The sequence below is a fragment of the Salvelinus alpinus genome, chromosome 3 (genome assembly GCF_045679555.1).
Source record: "Salvelinus alpinus chromosome 3, SLU_Salpinus.1, whole genome shotgun sequence".
Taxonomy (NCBI): domain Eukaryota; kingdom Metazoa; phylum Chordata; class Actinopteri; order Salmoniformes; family Salmonidae; genus Salvelinus; species Salvelinus alpinus.
In genome coordinates this window covers 22,443,237-22,465,752 of record NC_092088.1, presented here as the reverse complement: position 1 = coordinate 22,465,752, position 22,516 = coordinate 22,443,237, and the positions used below count along the sequence as shown (strand labels likewise).

The following is a 22,516-nucleotide window of genomic DNA, read 5'->3' as shown; positions in this document are numbered from 1 at the left end:
CCATCTCCCACTCTCCCTTCCCCTTCTGTAACCTACAATGTCTGTCGCATGAACAGTCTTTTGAGTCTCCCTTGAATCTGCCTGATAATTGCCCTGTTTGAAAGGCCCTACTCTGTCCGTCCAATTTGAGCACCCATTATTCTAATCTTGAGATGTGAAATTGCCTATAATTTTGTCTGATGCCCCGTCACTTCATTCAGCAACACTTGCCTCCTCTTCTTCTACCCAGGGCACGCGGATAAAGGGAAAGTGGGGTGTATATAAAGAAAGAATGCAGGGCGAGGAAATTGAAATGAAACACAATAGTTCTCTTCCTCTTGTTGCAGGAGGGGGAACATGCGGCTATTTGTTTTTTCCCCTTTTTCTACTGTATGGCATCGGGAGACCCCTGTGAAAGGTAAGTCTATGTCTATAATAATCGCTGAGGCAGTGGTGGTGTGAGTTTGGGGAATTAACAGCAAGTCAGTGTTTCATCCTGTGTTATTATATTTCTATATTTCCATATTGTTTGTTCATGATATATACAAAACGAACTATAATCAAGCATTGGATTACAATAGTGCTAAAATTTAAATCTTACAATTAAGGAAAATTAAGTTTAAGACTAAAAACAAAAGTTGTTCAAAAGGTATTCATAAAAATCTCTGCAAACAAATCGTGTTGTATTTGATCAAATGTTGTATTAATAATTGAGCATTAATAGAGTATTAATAAAATGTTGTATTAATAATTGAGCAATATTGTTAATGCAGCAGATAACCTTTAAAGGATGATTAAAGTATGCCGTGTTCTGTGAACTGGACAAGGTCACAGAAGGTCATCATTGCCTTGGCCCCAAAATGACATCACATTCAAAGAGACTCGACATGCTATTTTATCTTATACCTACCCCCAAAAAAACGCTGAAAAACAACCACCATATGATATTCTTGTAATAAAAACACCCTAAATGCCATTATTAATTCAAGTAATCTTACATTTTTAGGCTACAAGTAAATTCAAATGTTAATGATGGATTTTACATAACTGACGTTATTTTTGACAAGACCCTGAAAACAAGAGGTGATGAGTGAAAAATAAGAAAATACTTATTTGCTTCCAAAACGTGTGCATTCGATATCATTAATCAAGCTCACCACGACGCAATTTGCAACATACTGAATTAACATCAGTTCGCTCCAGTGGATACTGTTTGAATCAATATAAATAGCTTGTTCCCGATGTTTAAACGGTTTAAATGCCAGAATGTGCAAATCAGTACGAAGTACTATTAATCAGGCACTGCTTCGTGATCGAATAATGCACTATTTTATCATTTTATTATGACAAAGACAGTTTTCTTCCTGAATTTAACCAGAGAGAGGCAGAGGGGGAAACTTCAGTTAGAAATGTGGCAATGCCTGCTCCCTTCTACTCAATACGTCTTCTTTTGTTATACAAAAAGGCAAACAGGGCAAAAAAGTGAGGGGGAAAAAGTGAGGAAAACCTAATATTCTTATACGTCCCTTGCAAAATGCAAAACGGGAAGGGTTCTCTTATAATTTCACGGTGTAAACAAAAATATGCAGAAAAAGATTCCCCCTCCATTGTAATTGAATGAACATGCTTCCATTATCTATTTTCTCATAGGCTACGTGAAACTGTCCACACCTTATTGGAAAAGTTGTATTTACTGGTGCCATGACTATGTAGGCTAATTACTATTCATAATCAATTAATAAAACATCTAATGTGACATGTTAGCACTGTCCTGCTGGTATAGCCGAACACCTGTCTCGTACGAATAGTGGTAAATGTTCCATGTCCCCACACTAGGACAAGGCCTATTTCTCCTCGTGGACTTTCGTCCTTTCTTCCACTTATGAGGAGAGCTATTTTGTAGACTTTGAATAGCTGGTAATTATCCCGCACGAATGAAAGCTTTCTTCAACAAGCACTGTCAAAATGACCTTAATAGTTGTGTCCATTCAACGAAGCACTGACGATTTCTCACTCATCCAGATGTTCTGAGAGTAAAGCTTTGACCTCCTTAATTGTACCGAGAGGGGCTCGCATTTGAAATTCCGTGCAAGCAAAACAAGCATAATCTGTACATTAATAAGAAACACAATTATGAATTTATGATGCTTAAAAACGAATATTTGATCGTTTTTTTTGTTGAAAGATTCGAATTGTTGATAGTCGATGTGCAATTCAGATTAAAGACCAATGGCACGGCTCTGGTCATATTCATAATGTCAATAAAATAAAAATCTAACAAAATACATTATACTGAACAATGACGGCTTGCAATATTGTAGGCTTAGCTAATCTGAAAGAAGTCTAGCCCTATATCGTTATTGACGAGTAGGCATATAGGCCTAACCACGCGTGTAATCATAATGTATTTCGAATACTCTACAAAATGAAGACATTTTGGGTTCTATAGTGTTAAGAAAGATATGCTACTATGCAGACAGTCGTTTTTCGATAGAATATCAAGACAGAATCATTCCAACTTGGACTCGATCAGCTGCTGTTATTTACATGCTTGTCCACGTCACTGCAGGCTGGAGTTAAAAGCCCACTATCTCCTGCAGACGTACCAGCCCCGGTAGCTCGCGGTGATCGTATTGTGGTTAGTACTTTGCTTTGTGACCGCAGCAACCTCAGTTCAACTCCGGGTCACGGAATTCCCAAGACAATGTCACCGCAAAAGGGTAATCTATTTATAACAGTATGCTATTACTCCACCTTGGCCTGCGGTTTTATAATACATGTAATAGCGTAGTGATTATACTCATGCATTTGATTAAATTACATATTTTCATAGGTTTGCATTATAATATTTTCACCATACATCCTTTAATTTGAGGTGTATTGCAAACAGGACATATATGTCACACAAAGCACTTTAAAATGATCAAAAACAATTGACACCTTCACAAAAATTGACGCGGTTAAAAAATACAGTTTATATCAAACAATTCTGACATTTATTATGCATAATGAGTTCATATTTGCTGAGACTAGCAATCCAAACGTGGACTGGGGCACTCCTGTTAATCACGTCAATAAAACGGTCATAACCAGTCGACACACACATTCAGGCGCATGTACCCTGCTGGAATCAAATCGTACGCATGTTTCCACCTGCCAGCACAATTCTCACCAAAGCCGTTCCAATCTAAAGAACAGTGCGTAAAGTGGACACACGAAATAACCATAGGCCTACATAACAAATCGTCATCCAAAAACATACACTGCAATAAAAGAAAAAAAGAAAATGTCCATTTAACACACGTATACACACAATTCAAACTTGATAGATGAAACACGTTTGCGTTTGTGTATAGGCACGCTATAGGCCTTTAGGCCTTTAAAATGTTCTAAATGGCTGGGTGGGGTTTTACAGCACCGCGCAATGTGTTGAGATGGTTCGCTCATAACATTTGAGGTCTGGACATAGGATCCTGGTGATGGTTAGGGTACCAGTGACCAAAATTGTTCATGTAATTGTTGGGGTGCATAGGGGTCCCTTTGTTTGCCATTGACACCTCCCAAAGTTGGGGCATGCCGGGTGAACAGGGAGAGATAGATGACGTACTGTGGAGATGTTCACCCTCCGGTCCGCTGCCGTGCTTCATTATCTTCTTATATTTCGAGCGCTTGTTTTGAAACCATATTTTCACCTAAAAAGAGAAAAAATTAAATATGAGGGGAAAGACGCACTTTACAGCCTACGCTATCACACCCCGCTATCACACCCCACTACCACCACCACCGCAATCATTAAACAATTATCTTCACAATAGAAAGTATTTTCATTTGAAGGGGACTTGTTATATTTATATTCACATTTTATCATTTCGAAATTACATTGACATTTGGGCCATAATAACTTGAAAGGAAAATGGCCCGGTTTCAAGATGGCATTCGTTCTTGAAACGTCTTATGAACACATTTCTTCGTCCAGAACCATTTTGCAATTCAGCTAAATGGATGAGCGACACTTCACTAGTTCATTAAATGCTAGCACCCCCATTGTTCAACATTTTATGAGGCCAATGATGCATGAGTCTGACAACAACAATCCCATGCTAAAAATATAGTAAATTAAAAAAAGCCACTGAAGAGCTTTAATACAGCACTGTAAAAAAGGAGGGACGTCAGTTGCATTTTTATTTATTGTGCTGAGTCAGAACAACATGCAATTTTGATCGATTTTACGACGGTATAAAATATGAATAAAAAGCCACAGAGCCGAGGTGGTCAAACCATTCTCAAACATGGCAACAGGACACATCCAAATCAGACCCAGATAGGATGGTGTGTTTCAGAGATTTTACCAGGGAATGTTTTGAATGACAGCTTAATTCAGCCAACCTGGGACTGCCTATCTTTTTATTTAATTTTTTTTTTTTACATATAAACGCTATTGATTTAGATCTGGAATAGAAGATTGGCCTATAAAATATATTGAGCAAAACAATGTTTTAAGGCTTGAAGATTGATTCCATAAGAGACAGATGTGCATGGTGAGAAGTTGGACGGAAAACTTTATGCTCACCACCTGTTTATGTGCCTTCCATTATGTTTACCGATCCAAGGGAAATGGTTGCCATGACTTCCTCCTCAGATGTCAAAATTTTACCTGACATAAATGAATAATGCCAACAAATGTGCGTGTGTGTATGTGCCCACTGCCCTCATTGTACTACTGTATATGCATTTCTGCTGTAATGTATGTAAGTGTGTTTTAACATTAGTTTATCGAAAAGATTGGTGGTAATTGTAGGAAAACATTGCGAGTCACTGTTGTTTAGAAAGGCAACACACAGGCCTATACTTTAGAGTGGCAAAATGTATTTCTGTCGTTCTGTAACTCTATTAGACCAATTTGTAGACGCAATATTGCAATTTGAGTTATGTTTGCTTAAAGCCACAGACAGCACTCATGGAAGGTTTTAGCCACAATGGTAATATAAGACCAAGAATATGTGTAGAGAATAAAGCTGCATTAAGAGATTGACGTAGCAAAGCTCTCCAATTAGCCGTTTAATTTGGTCTTGCAGTGGAGAAAGCCGCAATAATACCCACAGATCCGTGATCCATCTTAACCCCCATCCCCATTCAACCAAGGGGAAAGGTTGTTTTGTGTTTTTCTTCAATCAACCACAAACATGAACTTGTGGAAAACATGTCTGTAACGTTCAAAGGTTTAATGTCAACATTTCTGAAACATTTTGTCATAATGATGTTAGACAGCTTTGCATAATATTTAATTCTCTGTCACTCCTGTCAACAAGGATATTCATTTAATATGTGCACAAATGTACGTATAGTCTAGCCTCGCAGTATAGTTAAAGTATGTGAGGGTTTTAGATCTTTGATTTTATTTGAAGCAAATTTGAACAATGGATATTCCAAGATTGAAATGAATAAGGAAAAAGTTAAATAAAAACATGTTTTATTTTTTTAAATGAATAAGGTGTTTGGTACCTATAGCTTGTCGGCACTCCACTTTAATTGTTAAAAACCATTTGGTTTGTTAGGCCTACTTAATAAAATGTAGATTAGGCTGAAGCCATAATTTATAGATCAGCAGGTAATGGTGCTCTCGAGCGGCTAGATGTTCATCAGATTTGCCACCAATGGTCCTTATAGGCCACATCACTGCACTCTATACTCCTCTGTAAATTGGTAATCTCTGTATACCCGTCGCAAGACCCACTGGTTGATGCTTATTTATAAAACCCTCTTAGGCCTCACTCCCCCCTATCTGAGATATCTACTGCAGCCCTCATCCTCCACATACAACACCCGTTCTGCCAGTCACATTCTGTTAAAGGTCCCCAAAGCACACACAACCCTGAGTCGCTCGTCTTTTCAGTTCGCTGCAGCTAGCGGCTGGAACGAGCTGCAACAAACACTCAAACTGGACAGTTTTATCTCAATCTCTTCATTCAAAGACTCAATCATGGACAATCTTACTGACAGTTGTGGCTCCTTTGCGTGATGTATTGTTGTCTCTACCTTCTTGCCCTTTGTGCTGTTGTCTGTGCCCAATAATGTTTGTACCATGTTTTGTGCTGCTACCATGTTGTGGTGCTACCATGCTGTGTTGTCATGTGTTGCTGCCTCGCTATGTTGTTGTCTTAGGTCTCTCTTTATCTAGTGTTGTGTTGTCTCTCTTGTCGTGATGTGTGTTTTGTCCTATATTTATGTTTTTATTTTTATTTTATCCCAGCCCCCGTCCCCGCAGGAGGTCTTTTGCCTTTTGGCAGGCCGTCATTGTAAATACGAATTTGTTCTTAACTGATTTGCCTAATTAAATAAAGGTTAAATAAAAATAAATAAAACACAAGGCCTGAACATAACGATGGCCTGGAAATAAAACACTACAAAACAAATGTTTTATAATTTGGTAATTAGCCTAAGATATCGTTTTAAAAGCAAATGTCATACTCTTGATGTAGACTATGGCGTTTAATTTAGCCCACCTGTGTTTGGGTCAGCCCTAATTTTGCCGCCAAATCCGCGCGTTCGGGTAAGGCCAGGTATTGTGTCTGCTGAAACCTCTGGTGGAGCGCCTGTAGCTGAAGACTGGAGTAGATGGTTCGAGGTTTGCGTATTTTCTTTCCTTTACCATTCAGGCGAATTTCCCCGTTCTCAATCACTGTAGACTTCTCGTGGTCTGTGGATAGAAAAGAGAATGTCAGTCTAGCTGCACTGAAGAGTAACCTAGTGGTCCCAGTCTGTCGTAGCCTACTCACTTTGATTTACAACTTTCCACTTTACATCAGCGCGGAAGAAACGATTTACAGGAGAGTTGTTATCGCACGCTTGAACTTCCTTTCGACTGAGACAGAAAGGCAACTCGTATAATCATTAAATTAGATACAGGCTATATTTCAAACATATAATGAGGAAGACAGATATTTATATCCCAGGGACTCAGATGTTTGTTTATATAGGCTAGTCTGAAATGGTCCATTTCAAATGTAGGCCTAGCCAAACCCATTGCCTATAGCCTTACAAACAACTTCATGAGAAGGCCTGTCTCTGGGTAAGATATAAAGTCCCACCTGCACATCAGGAAGCCTATGTGGTTTCAGAATAGATTCAATGTAATATATTGTTATATTTTGTTCTAAGCCTATTCGCTGCACACAGGCCTATTTATCTACTTGAGAGTTCGTATCAACATAGAAATTCACGGCCTGGAATTCAGGCTGCATGCCCAAATGTCAGATAGGCTATTTAATGAAAACGCCAGCGTTTAACAATATACAGTCAATAAAAATATAAACTACAAAGGCCACTGACATATAATAAATTGGTTTTAAGTGTTAAATAAAGACATAGATGAAAAGGTTATTTTTTTCGGGAATTGTTTTGTTAATATGGACTAATAATGTAAGTAAAAACGAACGTCTGTTTCTGAAGTAGGCTACTCATGCATAATCGGGCTAACCCGCAGAAAATTATGGTCAATAAAATAAATGACACCATCTGTGTTCATTATGGAACATTAGTAGTAGGCCTAAAGACAACCCCAAATGCCTGAAATGCATTTAAAGTTCGAAAACATTTTGATTACCGTAACACTGACTGTAAATAGCTTTTTAAATGGATTGCCTTTTAACCAAACTTTGATTAGGACAGTCTTTTGCCATTTTTGTAAACTTCAAATATGTACAGACTCACAGCTTTATAATTAATGTACGTAGGACCTACATCTGGGGTAGGCTATAGGCCTACAAAGAAGTGTCTGATAATATGCAGTCTACAATTTCAATACATTTTAAAGAACAGTTCCATACAATCCATACTCCTTTTACCGTTAACCGGAACATTGCACGCGCAGCATTTGCACACTGGCGTTGTAGACAAAACATGTTATAGGCCTATGACGAACAAGCAGATATTGATGTTACACGTACCTGTCTCCTCTAATCTGGAGTGCGCCAAACTGTGATTGTTGTGCTGGTAGGGCATGTAGGCACTTGGGGGATGAGTGTTCACCGCGCTGGGGTAGGCGTAGCCCAGGGAGCGGCCATAGGAGGACGCGCTGGGGGAGAAGGGACTACCGTGCTGAGAATGTCCGGCAGAATGTAAGCCATTAACGGGGTAGATGTGAGAGATTCCTTGGGAATGCTGCTGGTGCGCAGGGTGCTCGTACCCAAACTCTAAAAATGCAGATTTGGAGGGGTCTGAAGCATTCAAACGATCAGGCATGAAACCCATAGACATCATTAGCTAATACAGAAGTCCATAAAACCGTCGGTCTAAAGAGGAATGCATTGAGCAATGTCGGATAACGAAGAAAAGTTTAACTGGATCCAACATCAAGTCAATAACATTGCCTGTATTAAAAAATGTATTCCAAACGAAGAAAATGTATATCCAGGGCTCTGTGAAACGAAATAAAAACGAAATAAAGGGCAATCCTTCTTCACATCATTTGTAGGTTACACCTCACAATATTCTCCAGACACCTCCTGCATGTAGACCCGGTGTGCCTCAAATCCACTACCTTCCATCAGCGCGCGCTCTGATTGGTCTGGAGTACCTACGATGTCACTCGAGCCTGAGGGAAAAACTCATTAAGGTCATTAACATATGTTTTTGAATGCACTCCTTCAGCCACGGATGTAATGTCACTTAAACGATTTGATAAACAATATTTTGTGCACTGTGCGTGGCTTGATTTACATAACATAATAAACAACTTATTTTAAACAGAAAGTCCAGAATTATATTTAATGAATAATTTAAATATAGCCTAATGGCATTTAGAACAATTTTTGCCGTAAAAGGTCCGTTCCATGTAAACTCAAAGTGGAAATGCTATTCATTAATCGCATACTTTTAATAAAAAATGGTTAGCAAAATATATTTTTTGCAAATCAATTAGGCGACCTCCTTTGTAAAATTATGTGTAATTAGCCATTCTTTGGTATACGATTTGTTTAGATTAGGCTTCCAAAACTGTTCAATGCATAAACAGCACAAAGGTTTAGAAGTATAATTGAAACAAGCAGGGATTTGGGGTTTGAGGGGTCACTTGTTGCCAATAGGCTTAAAGCCCGCAAACTGCAACCGATCAGACTCCAAAAAGAACGAGTAGTATAGGCCTAGGGATATTTATATTTTACTCTCATTCGAGTAGATGCAGATCTAGGCTATTTGTTTTTTTATGTTGACATTACAGGCCTGCAATTGGAATTGGCATTTTCCATGTAGGCTATAGACATTAAATTTAAAAAATTCTGGCAGTCAAATTATAAACCTAAACCATGGGCTATTTAAAAAAAAAAGTATAGACAGTTATAACATGTTAATGAAAACATGGCAGGTGCATTGTTGATCTTAATTGGACTAACACAATAATATAAAATGGCCCATGCGTTATCAACCATATTTCACGGTATGGCTCGTTATCCTGTATTTTACGAAATTATAACCAACAGTTGGCTATAAATAACCCCTAATAATAAACGTTATAACTATAATATTCAGTCATGGAAATGTTATCGTATTAGGCCTATACCTGTTTTTTTTAAAGGATATAATCCCAATAAGAACGACCAATTCAAACTCAATCGAATAAACAATATAAATATCGGATCCTGGTGAATTTACCTGCCCCCTAGGCAAACCAGCTTCTTAATCCCATCTCAGCAGTCTGACAGCTCTTTGAATATGTCAGTCCGCTGTAATTCTCACCGTGGCGCCAGTTAAAGTTTGAAAACAAACTCATGTATTAGCAAAGCCTTTCATGCACATCAAGGTGACATTGAAAATCGTCTAGATGCCTAGTATCTATAGGCTAGATTTACCTATAGGCTATGTTTGGTCCTCCTATTCATAATGTTGTCAGCATGATAGCATCATGGTGGTGGAAGAATAAAATTGCCCTTAACGTCCCTCTGTCATCTCTCACAGCAAAGCTCGCAACTTGACAGCACCGTGATGCATGCACAAATTTTATAATTAGGCCTAGATATTAACCATCATAAAACCGTTTGGCTCAGTAGGCCTATGTGGCCTACAAGGTAAAGGCTCCCTCGCTGCTAACCACTGCTAACCGCTGTTAATGAGAGGCAACGCGTGTCATTAAGGATACGTTTTGCACCCTTTTATCAAGTGCCAAGATTATCCCACCCTTTACTGAGCCTACACTGAAATCCATTGGAAAGAAGCTTATAGGTTATTTTGTATAATGTTGACATTATTATGGAATTACTTTCATAAATTATTAGTATGGAAGAGTAGCTTTTAAGGGCCAGGTGAAGAGAAGTAAAAAAACGTGCTGGGTGGTACTTCGACTTTTTTGTAGGGTTGCACTGTAGTATTTCAAAAACTCAAAATACTTCCAAAATAAAGGGTGTCTCCTTTATTCATTTTTGAAAATAAAGCCAAAATTACATTTCGAAAGTTACTACATTTCCAGAATAAAGTCGCAATATTTCCAGAATAAAATCGAAATTCAATTCCGAGAATGAAGTAGAAATAATATTTCGAGAATAAAGTCAAAAACTTTTTAGATTTTTATTAGGGTACATACAGCAGGATATATTTCTCAGCCATAATCCCATGCGACAGCTGAAATCAGTACGGAGCACAGTACAGAGATACGGGATACATGTTAGGATTCGGTCATTCCTTCCCTTCAGACCTCACCCCTCACTTAGTCAAGCATCATCCTGCACTAGTCAAGCGTCACCACTCCTCTTCAAACCTCCTCACCCCTACATTGGTCAGTTAGCACCCCTCCTCTTCAAACCTCCTCACTCCTGCATTGGTCAGTTATCATGCATGCTCTCGTCAAGCGTCAGTTATCCTTCTCACCGCCCACCCTTGCACTAATTTATTCACAATAATGAGCTTCTCCATTGGCCGAAATGCATGCTAAGAGCCGACAACAACAACATTAACAATAACAACAACACGTGGAGGTACAAGACTGGGAAAATGTAGCTGGCAATTATGAATGGGCATCGTCATAATTAGCTATGATTAAATTCATTTCAATGACAATGTTGTTAGTTAATATGGATGTCATTGGCCCTCAACTCGCCACATGTAAACACAACCACTTCACTTCCTGGATCTGGGCTAACCCCATTACAATGGTGTACTTGACTAAGGGAGGGGTGATGGTTGAAAAGGAGTAGTGCTACTTGACTAGCACATAGCACAGGGCTGATACTTGACTAGGGGAGGGGTGAGGTCTGAAGAGTAGGAATGATTAAGTTCCTAACATGTATTTCGTACATTACTGTTGATTTCACTTTGCACAAACGCCAAAACGTCATCCAAGTCTGTGTGGTCCCTCCTGAAAAGACCCAATCTGCAGTATAACCTCTTCACCCTAATACTTATAAGAATATGGTTATTTGTGTTAAAAGAGCAAAGATTTCCTTCTTACTAGAGCCAGGTCATATAATGCAGCCAGGGATGCAAGCAATTAACCAACATTTCCTACTTGAATCTTGAAATATAACCGACTTTATTCTCACAATTTTGACTTTATTTTGGAAATTCTGACTTTCTCTATACAACTTTTCGACTTTATTCTCGAAATTTCCAGATTTCTAAAGTAGCCTATTGTCACGCAATTAAAAAATAAAATAATGATCTAAGTCGACATACATGATTTGTTGTTGTTTTTGTTTGCTTGGCCCCAATACTATATTAAGGAATAAAATAATGATGTCTGTAAACATTTTTGTGTGATCTCAACATTGCTATAACAAACATACACAAAATATCTAACAAACATGACATAGACTAATAGAGTACCACAGTGTTGTTGTCATAATTCTAGTAGTCAAACATGGAAATGGTTCCAATCGTTTTGTCACCATTCATTTTTCCTATAGGGGATTTTAGAACCACTTCAAACAAGGTCTGTGTTTTGTGTAGGCTTTCCCTGGCAAGGTGAACTTTATCAATATAGTCAGCTCTATTTGCTCTCAGCTTCGAAAATGCTAATTAGCATCAAAGTAGACATCATGCAAGACTACAAATCCTTGCAAGCTCCCACATGACACCTGTGCTGTCAGCTAGCTAGCTACTAGCTGCCTTGATTCAAAACGAAATATATATTTAACATTTCTATATACTGTTCCATATTTAATTTAATTTAACTAATATTTGTTGGCTTATTTATCTATTTGGTTTTGTGTCTTGTACAGAATACCTGTATCAGTCAGATATTTACAATGAATAGTCTAGTTTTCTGCAAAAGAAGCTAGCTAGCTAACTAGTTAATCATAAATTATTAAGAATATTTATTTGACAAGAATGAACCTAGTCATCCATCAATCACATCAAACACATGAACTCCAACAATTGCATTGTTTTCAATACATATTTTAAATCTAATATACATAACATATAAACATCTGACTTGAAGTAAAGATGAAACAATTTCTTCGTCAATGCCACAAACCTGGGACATCGAAGAGCATCATATTAACTATTATTAGCCTACTATCTAAGAGCGCACAGATTCTTCTGCTTTTCCATTACATGAATTAGACCAGCACAAATAACACATGTAAAACAACATATCGTGATTTTTGGTGCGTGAGTTACAAATGGACAGTCAACTGGATGCGTAAAGTAGGTTTAATACAAAATACTAGGTCAACTCCAGAAGAATGAGAAACAGAAATGCACACTTAGCAGATTTTATACAAGGATGCAATGCCTATATGCAGCTATATCAACACCCTTCTTGTCAATTTAGGTCCATGTTGCTGCTGACAATTATAAGCAGCACATTTACCGCTGCATACAGTCTGAACCCCAGAATAAGCAGGAGGACAGCACTACACAGGTGGGAAAAAAGGTAGAAAAAACTTAGAAGCGTGTAACTGAGTCTAGATGTTATCAAATCAGGAGAAGAAGAACTGAAGGAAACAGCATACGGAAAATGGATGAGGGTAGGGTGGCTTTATAGAGATAAGATGTGTAACACATACATTTTGTATCACATTCCAATTATAAAACAGGGGGGGGCTAAATGCAATTTCAGAATGTGTGGGGGGGAATGTCCCCCCCCCGTCTCCAGTGAAAGTTGCGCCCCTGGTGTGGAATAAGGGGTAGCTAAAGGGGTGGTTGGCCATAACATAAACATAAAATAGGGTTCTGGTGTGCTTCTGCACCCATTTTAGGTCGTTGTCACAAATATCTGGCCCTCCCATGTCCAGTCATACTCGGGGTCTCAGGGTGTCTCTCAACGTCATTCCGTCTCAGTTGCCGCATTCAAATCGTGGTCATCGTGTGTCTGTGAATCACAACATCAAAGACGATGAGTGATCAGAGCATTGAGACATACACACTACAATTTAAACAGTGAGGACAGCATTTTGCTGACAGCATGGTTGTAGCTGTAGGCCTGCACATCAACCAGTAAAACGACCATTGGAGACTTGGGATGCTTGCTCTCAAAGTGCTGCTTGAATATCTTCGGGGTCTGCATCTATAATGGTCAAGTACAAAATGGAGGACATGATCAACCTGTGGCTTAGATTACATTTAAAGTTGACACAATTAATACGCTAAGCAGTACAATGTGACAAACTACTACACATATGAAAGACTGTACCACACAGGCCAGTACAATAGCCTCAAGGCACATACAGTACCAACCAATACTACTCACTTACCCAACAGACAGGGAAGGTGTGGACCAGTGCTGCCTTGGCTGCAGTCTTCTGGCCTGTTGCTCCCTTCTTCTTAGCAGCCGCCACCTTGAACAAGTTCAATTTCAACTTGAGAGTGGAGCATGCATTATATATCAATACAATCTAATACTCCCCTAGATCCAGATCTGAATGTCAGGAGTGTGTTTAAGCTTTTGTTCCAGCCCAGCTCATACCCGATAACAAATCATAGCCTATCGTTGTGATTCATTAAGTTGATTATTTAAGTCATGTTAGAGCTGGATTGGGACAAAACCCTTCACACACTTCTGATCTTCAGGACTTACTGCAATGACTGAAACAGACCAAAGCAGGAGAATACGGTTCCAGGTTGAAACAGCTTACCTAGTTGAGAGGTGATAAGACTCGGCACACGCATTGGTTCTGGAAGAGACAAGGAGCAAATAAGGTTTGTAATGTGGAATCAATAACATGACAGCAATTCTACCTCAAAAACAAATGTGTGAATACCAATTCATTTAACCCCTAATTCTATGGGGTCAAGCACTGTTCATGACACAAATTGTTCAGTTTTTCTTTCAGGTTTAAAGCTTATATCTTGCAGTTCAACACATTTTGTCATGGAGTACAAAGCAAATGTTGCCGTTTTAAAGCACATTTCTTTACAATTCTATACATATTGCCATATCTAATGTGTATTTATGTGATATTTGAGTGACTAAAAAATGACAACAATATCTATGAGCAAAAAAAAATAAAAACATTAGCTGACATGGGCTAGTTGATCTAGACATTCTGACAAGTTATAAATAGCTCTTTAAGATATGCAATGAACTGACGATGCACTGCCCAATTCCGAAATTGCACCTTGTGCATTCTACTATTACAACTTTCAAGAGCGAGTTTAAAGCCGGACTGAGTTCTCCAAGGACCCCCTGCCGACCCCTCGCCCCACAGTTTGGGAACGACTGAGCTAGATAACAGCTATTGTGTACATTTCTAAACTTGCCCAAGACAGTTCACAGAATTGTCAAATTAAACAAAATTTGCCAATTTATTCATTACCAAATTTAGCTAACATTAGATAGTTAATCCAGAGATTCTTACCTTTTCCTCGATTCTGTAGTTTCGTCCAGATCATCATGGCCCTGGTGATTGACGTGAAGCTTGGCTAATTAGCATGTACTTTTTGGGGGGTAAATACAGGCAAATATATTTGCAAAAGTCACCTTGTCCGAGAGAGATTTACAATCTTAAAATTTCAACACATGCTTCATCAATGTTTTAAAAAAGAAATCCCTGCTGATGAGAGGTGTATATATTTTTTCATTACAGCAAAACAAAAAGTGGAAATTTGGCCTGTACCTCAACTTAATTATAGTCAAAATGTTAACTGAGGGTGTTGGTAAAATATAGTGTGAAGCTGGTGTACGACCCATTCATTTAGGTCAAGTCTTACCCAGTGCTATCCCTCCCTAGGCCTACTTGGAGTAGAGTACACCACCACTGGGGTAGGGCTGGAATGACTTTGTCTCCTCCTTTCCTTCTGACACAGAAGAGAGCCTTCAGTCAACCAGCCTGAACAAAGCCACAAATTAAATCATAAAAAATTAAAGTCAGAAAAATGACAGCAAAGCTGAAATTCATGGGGCTTTGTTACCGAGCACTGCTATAGCTCCACACAAGGCCTCCGAATAGGAAACCTTGGTGAATTGACCTGAGAATGACCTGTGGCATCACTAAAATGGAGCAATAACATGGCAAACTGTCTACAGTATCTGTTCAATCTGTTAATTAAAATAGTGCAAGAGTTTTCCTGCGACTAAAACAATAGCTAGACAATGATAGATTGTGGGATCAGTACACATTGGGTAGATGAGCATGTGCTACTTCTAGACTACGTGTTACTCCTAGACTCGGGATTCTCTAAACAGGAGAACAACCAATATGGAACTCCTGCACATGAAACTGACAGCTTGACACATGAACGGATCAATAGGCCAAATGAACAGAAACAGGAAATAAAGGCCTATGGACATGTACCTCGCTGCTTATAAGGCACGTAGTTGCTCAATCAATGGCTAAACCCTGATCTGAATGTCTGTCGTAATCGTGCAGGGTGAGGGCCAGGGTGTGGGGCGGACGTGTGAGAGAGAGAAAAGGAAAGGTAGACGCTCTTTAAGGCTTGTAATTATGTCTGCATTAGGGGAGAAGAACAAAGGCGAGCCCTGCAGTCATAGCACTGGAACGTGTCCTCGCTGTGGCTGTCTTAATACACGCAATGGAACATTTTAATAACAATACTCCTGAGCAAGGCCCAGACTCACTGGCGTCTTCCTAGCCCACATGGTGCGCACGGGCATGGGTGTGTGTGTCAGTCCGTTTTGTCCATCACGCTGCACTGATACAGAGTGACAGCATTGCCCATTTACAAAATCAAGTGCGCGTTCTCATGCAATGCTGTGGCTGTCATCTCCCCCGTGGGCACGTCATGTTTTACAAGCAGGGCTCTGTTAGAGGACTGAGGCCTAGTTGGTGTTAGAGTGACTGACACTCCACTGCCCCTGACAGAACATCATGGACGCATGGGATCCGATCAGAGCAACAAAGAAAATGGAGATTATCCGCGTCACGTGTATCCGTTTTCCACATGAAGTTGAAATGCTAATTCATTGTGGCAAATAAAAGCTTTTTTTGTATATTCTCCTATGGTTAAATGGCACCCAAAATACATTTGCAATTATAGAAAATCTATGTAAAATATTTGATTTAATTTTAACAGGTAATATTATGTTTTTGTAGTTATACTTGAGGCAGGGATATCAGAACGTCTATCCCAGAACTGGACTATTTGACATACTGTACAATACATATTACAGTGCACATACCACTGTAGACAGGTGGATTTGCTATTTTCCATTCATGTTCTCGCCCTAGGAAAGAAAACAAAACAGAAGAAGAGTTTATGCCACAGAGGATGGACGCCATAATCTCTCCTTCTGGCACCCCTTGACTGAGAAGAACGCTAATGTCTGTGTGCTTATCCCATCACTGTCATTCCAGCCATGTTGTTTCTGACGGGTCCTTCCCATAGACATGTGTATGTATATGTCCCATTATGGTGCCTCTGAGAGCATGGGCAGCGCCATTGAGACCATCTCCATTTTTAAGTAGTCCATTTTCTTCTTCTACTACTTCAATGAGTTAATAAACAAACTGAAAGGGTGCATACTGCTACCTATAGTGTGTTGTCTGAACAGTTATAAAGCCATGGTTGGCGATTTACTGCCACCTGCAGTTGTGGAATGTTTTCATTGGCTGATCCCTCCTGATTACCTGGTTGGTTGGCAGGTAGCCTAGCGTTTAGAGCATTGGGCCAGTAAGTGAAATGTCGCTGGTTTGAATACGTGAGCCGACATGGTGAAAAATGTGTTGATGTGTCCTTGAGCTAGGCACTTAACCTTCATTTGCTTCAGGGGCGCCGTACTACTATGGCTGACCCTGTAAAACAACACATTTCACTACGCCTTTCCAGTGTATGTGACAATACTTTAAAAAAATTATTATGTCATCCTTCCTTAACCCATAGGAAGTCACACCCAGTTAACTACTTCAAAATGGTGAAAGTCCCCAATGGCGCTGCCCATGCAAAAACTGGCTTTTGGGCCTTAGGATCCTCTATCTATCTCTAAGGTCCTTCCTCTGAGGCTGTTTGAGGGCTGGGGCTATTCTGTGAACAATGAATATCTCTGGTGTGCATTGTTCTTTCTCTCTTACAGAGCCATTCACAGTCCTAAGCCACTTATAAGTAACACTTAACATACTCATATCATGTTACTACAACCTACAGTATGACTTATTGGACACATAAATTGAAAGGACTATTATTTGGCTGATTAAAAAAAGTGGCCCAAGCTTATGGGAAACAATATTTTTATTTTATTTTAGAAAATATATGGTTTCAAGAAAACATTGGTAAACTAATAAAAAGTATTCCTATAATGTATGCATCCCACTGGGTACACACTGGTTGAATCAATGTTGTTTCCACGACATTTCAATGAAATGTTGAACCAACGTGGAATAGACTTTGAATTGACTTCAGTGCCCAGTGGGATAGTAGCCTATAACTTGTGTAATAACCAGTAGAACTTGTGTATTATGAACGCAAGCACATATTCATATAGTTTTTGTGCACTCAAAATTAAGGTAAAATGTCTGTGCAAATGAAAAGACATGTAAACATAATTTCAGGATTTATTGTAGTTCCAGTAATGCAATTATTTCCCCCTTAATTTGATACAACGTTATTATTTTGTAGGCATAATATACAAATATACATTTATACAACACGAAACATTAGATAAAATAATACATGCAGAAAATCATCTCAAAAAGAAACAAAGAGTCATAACCAGACAGAAACAAATACACAGAACACGTAAAGGCTAATTTTAGAAATATGCTATATTAAATTGATTATTTGCAGATATATAAAAAAAAGATTTAGCCTTATTTTATCAGGGAGTCGTACCCAGCTATGATTAATACAATTAATTAATGAATATTTGAATTAATTAAGTAAATGATTCAAACTTTACATTATTGAGATTTATGACCAAAAGGAATAACGTAACCTGTTGAAGTCGAATAAATCAACCTTCCATTGTTCATGAACGACTAACTCATGCGGCCTGGACCAAATAGACCTAGCATGGCATAATTTTACCCACAGCAACATGACGGATTCGGTTCGGAGCTCGCTACCAACAGCAGGATCCCCGGCCAAGCACCTGCATCGAGAGAAAGAGGGGGAAATAGACCTATAATTAGCCTACAAACCTAACTGATTGACGAGTGGCTGAATACCGCTCTACGTGACTGGGAAAAACCATGTGCGTCTGGTTTTTGGCCAAAGCTTTGAATTCATCATTTGAGTAATTGTTGCCAGAAAACAGAGGGAGGAGAGCGCTTAAGCAACGCACCTCACCACTGACGGATTTACATTTGTAATTGATTGGCTGCGTAAAGGCCCGCAGCTTATAGCCTACCCGAATATCCTTCTGGATTCTGTTAGGCACAATGGCATGCAGAGGCCAAACATCTACAATACACAAGCGCATATACAAACGCATGCACATAATCTAATGAATTTATAATCTACTGAATAGCCATAATGAAATAACTAATTGCATTATAGAATAGCCACACTATAATAATACCCTAAATGATGTAAAATAAGGCTACAGAGAATTGCAAATTAATTGGAATTTTCCAGACGTTGTCATTTGTTTCATGTTATCATAGGGCCTTTATAAACCCCACAAATACAAAAGAAAGGTGAAATCAAGACAAATTATTAATCAGAAGTAATAAATCAGAGCGTCAGAAGTCTGTCTCAGTAAATCCAAACAGCGAGGAGGGAGAGCAAGCGAGAGAGCGCAAGAGAGAGGTGATGGACTGCCATTGGGACCCCAGTAGCACTGGATTGGGTTGCAGCAGCCATCTCTCTCAATGCCTGCATCACATCTGGGGCTGGGACTACCCTCAGTATTTACAACACTCTGTTGTTTTCTCACACTCCTCGCAAAACTCCAGACCCAACACACATTCCAGACACACCAGCTCAACACTTTTTCCACTGTAAATCTTAAATCCAACCCTGTGCCAGTGGCGGCTGGTATATTTGAATATAAGGAGAGGTGGTGGCCTGGGTGTCTGGCTTGGATCAGTGGGGTGTCTGTCTGAGAAACTGAGAATCAATCCAGGCTCTGTGACTCTGAGGTTGCAACGTGGTCACGCCAGCAGGAAGGGTGGCATGTCTGTTAACTGTTTGTTTATAGACATCGAGGAGGCATCTACGCAGCCTACAAGATACATCTGAAGAATCCCAGTCCTCCAGGACAATGAGAAGGCAAACAAAGAGAACAACAGACCGTTTTTAACTAATCGTTATATATCATTATAGAGGTTTATATCAGTATATCAGTATTTAGCTACTGGTGTTAGGTAGCACAAGCAGAGCATACTGTACACTAAAACACTCAGTATTTCGTAACTTTCCCCATTTTTCATTCCCCCTTATTTGTATCCTCGTTACAGAGCAGTTGAGACAACAGACGGATATGAACACACTCCAGCTGGAGAACGATGAATGGCCCAGGGGACTTGGACTGGGGGAACACGTGCAGACCCAATCAACAGACAATCCCGCGCGGCTTGAGGTTGCTCTGTGTTGCCAGGTAAAGACAGTAGGCTCTGTTAAGACCGGTTTACCAGGTCCACGGATTATCCTTCTGAGGTTACCTAGCTAGCTAATGGTAATGTGACCGCCCCCTTTGTGGTCCACAGGGAACAGTAGGGGTTCCATAAGCGTTGGTTTAAGCGTCTGTGGTGATGGGGTCTTTGAAGATGGAGGAAGACATCTGTCCGGATGACAAGGACAGGACAAGTCAACCTGTCTCACCTCAAGGACGGCTGGCTATGGGGGTGGATGATAGCACCAGAAAAAAATATATGTTCCTCAAATACATGAAGTTCTATCAAGCCATCCAGAACTATAGTATGTGAAATGATGTTTAATCAAGTTACGTTGGAAATTCCCACTTCCTGTGTTTAAGACAGATGTATGCAGTGGCCTAGCAGACAACTCTTTAAGATCTTCTACATGTGATAATCTTTCTTACTGTAGCTATATGCAGTATTACTATCTGTGTGTTTAGAGTCAATGTGATATGAAGACTAACTGACTGCCCCAGGGTCAAATCCCGCTCTTTATAAACTGGGTGGTTCGAGCCCTGAATGCTGATTGGCTGAAAGCTGTATACCACAGGTATGACCAAAACAATTATGTTTACTGTTCTAATTACGTTTGTAACAAGTTTATAATAGCAATAAGACACCTCAGGGGTTTGTGGTATATGGCCAATATCCACAAAATGACCTAAAGTATGTGGACACCTGCTCGTCGAACATCTCATTCCAAAATCATGGGCATTAATATGGAGTTGGTCCCCCCTTTGCTGCTATAACAGCCTCCACTCTTCTGGGAAGGCTTTCCACTAGATGTTGGAACATTGCTGCAGGGACTTGCTTGAAATTCAGCCACAAGAGCAGTAGTGAGGTCGGGCACTGATGTTGGGCGATTAGCACAGTCGGATTTCCAATTCATCCCAAAGCTGTTCAATGGAGTTGAGGCCAGTCAAGTTCTTCCACACCGATCTCGACAAACCATTTCTGTATGGACCTCGCTTTGTGCACAGGGGCATTTTCATGCTGAAACAGGAAAAGGCCTTCCCCAAACTGTTGGAAGCACAGAATCGTCTAGAATGTTATTATATGGTGTAGCATTAAGATTTCCCTTCACTAGAAATAAGGGGCCTAGCCCGAACAATGAAAAACAGCCCCAGTCCATTATTCATCCTCCACCAAACTTTACAGTTGGCACTATGCATTCGGACAGGTAGCGTTCTCCTGGCATTTGCCAAACCCATTTCCACTGCTCCAGAGTCCAATAGCTTTACACTACTCCAGCCGACGCTTGGCATTGCGCATGGCTTGTGGCTGCTCGGCCATGGAAACCCATTTCATGAAGCTCCCGACAAACAGTTCTTGTGCTGACGTTGCTGAGGCAGTTTGGAACTCGGTAGGTTCAGCACTCGCCGGTCCCGTTCTGTTGACCGGGGCAGCTAAAGCAGGACAGAATTTGTCGAACTGACTTGTTGGAAAGGTGGCATCCTATGACGGTGCCACATTGAAAGTCACTGAGCTCTTCAGCAAGGCCATTCTACTGCCAATGTTTGTATATGGAGATTGCATGGCTGTGTGCTCGATTTTATACAACTGTCAGCAACGGGTGTGGCTGAATTATCTGAATCCACTAATTTGAAGAGGTGTCCACATAGTTTTGTATATATAGTGTACCACGGCTTAGGGCTGTATCCAAGAACAGCCCATAGCTGTGGTATATTGGCCATATACCACACCTCCTCGGGCCTTATTGCTTAATTATAGCTCTTCACTGGGAACAAACCAACAGGATCAAGTTCCGCTGCTGACAAGAAGCCCCAGCTACGTCAAGTTTTAAGTTCCACACAATAGTCCCCACAGCACACGGCCTGTCCTTACTGCCTATTGAATAACACACCGCGTTGCCCGGCGAGGAGACAAGGAAACCTGTCAAACTGATATCAAAAGTGTTTCTGCATGGTAGTCATGTCATTGTCACTTATATGGTATGTGTGATAAGCAACAGGAAGGTAAGTTACTGTGAACTCAAGAACCAAATGTTACTTTGGTCAACATAAATGATAAACCACGATACAATCGTGTCTACTGTGTTATATAACCATGGTGAAAAACATTATAATAACAGGTGGAATGATATCTGCTGTCTTGCACTACCAGAAATACACTACAAAAATGTTCTAATCATCTTAATTATCTACTACGGAGCAAATATTGAAATTCTGATAGTTGTTATGGCTCAATAGCTCTATATTATATGCGCATATGTGTTTGTGTACTTTATAATATCAAATATTCCCCACATAGATGAAAAGTGAAACCACTTAGAACCATGACCATAAAAGGTCCATAACGGCCATAATGATATGCCAAGGAGCACAGTGTTAAAAGCTGCCCTCCTGACCTCTAACCCTTGCTCCGCAGCAGCCATTTTGCTGAACTGCTTCAGGTGTTTAACCTTGTCATATTAAAGTGCTTGTCACTGGAGGGGGAGAGACTACTGGGGCCAGGATGATAGAGAGATTTAAAAGGGCTGTGGTGCTCAGATTGTCTAAGTCGGTCTGTCTGAGGTCTAGCTGCCAGAAGACATCAAAGGCTCAGTCATTCGC

The 22,516-nt window shown here is 39.8% G+C and overlaps 1 protein-coding gene and 2 long non-coding RNA genes across 4 annotated transcripts; 1 reads left to right on the top strand and 2 right to left on the bottom strand.

Moving 5' to 3' along the window:
- The first annotated feature begins 262 nt into the window (after positions 1-262).
- LOC139570309 (uncharacterized) lies at positions 263-21,981 on the top strand. The gene is made up of 3 exons (XR_011674049.1): positions 263-397; positions 19,764-19,903; positions 20,013-21,981. It is a non-coding gene; the product is annotated as an uncharacterized lncRNA (long non-coding RNA).
- Positions 2,931-8,547, bottom strand: LOC139570308 (homeobox protein Dlx4b-like). Its single transcript, XM_071392092.1, has 3 exons — positions 7,926-8,547; positions 6,483-6,676; positions 2,931-3,671 (listed from the first exon to the last, which is right to left on the bottom strand). The coding sequence occupies exons 1-3, from the start codon at positions 8,236-8,238 to the stop codon at positions 3,423-3,425; spliced, it is 756 nt and encodes a 251-aa protein (XP_071248193.1). The 5' UTR covers positions 8,239-8,547; the 3' UTR covers positions 2,931-3,422.
- On the bottom strand, positions 12,622-15,922 carry LOC139569700 (uncharacterized). Of its 2 annotated transcripts, XR_011673927.1 has the most exons (5): positions 15,121-15,922; positions 14,769-14,809; positions 14,046-14,084; positions 13,665-13,748; positions 12,622-13,477 (listed from the first exon to the last, which is right to left on the bottom strand). It is a non-coding gene; the product is annotated as an uncharacterized lncRNA (long non-coding RNA). The 2 variants fall into 2 exon arrangements; XR_011673926.1 differs by having other exon boundaries at positions 14,769-15,922.
- Positions 21,982-22,516: the final 535 nt, after the last annotated feature.

Coding starts and splice junctions, on each gene's coding strand:
- LOC139570308 (XM_071392092.1), bottom strand. CDS start 8,238: ATGATGTCTATGGGTTTCATGCCTGATCGTTTGAATGCTTCAGACCCC. Junction 6,677..7,925: donor CTCCAGATTAGAGGAGACAG/GTACGTGTAACA, acceptor TTCTATCCACAG/ACCACGAGAAGTCTACAGTG. Junction 3,672..6,482: donor TAGGGCTGACCCAAACACAG/GTGGGCTAAATT, acceptor TTCTCTTTTTAG/GTGAAAATATGGTTTCAAAA.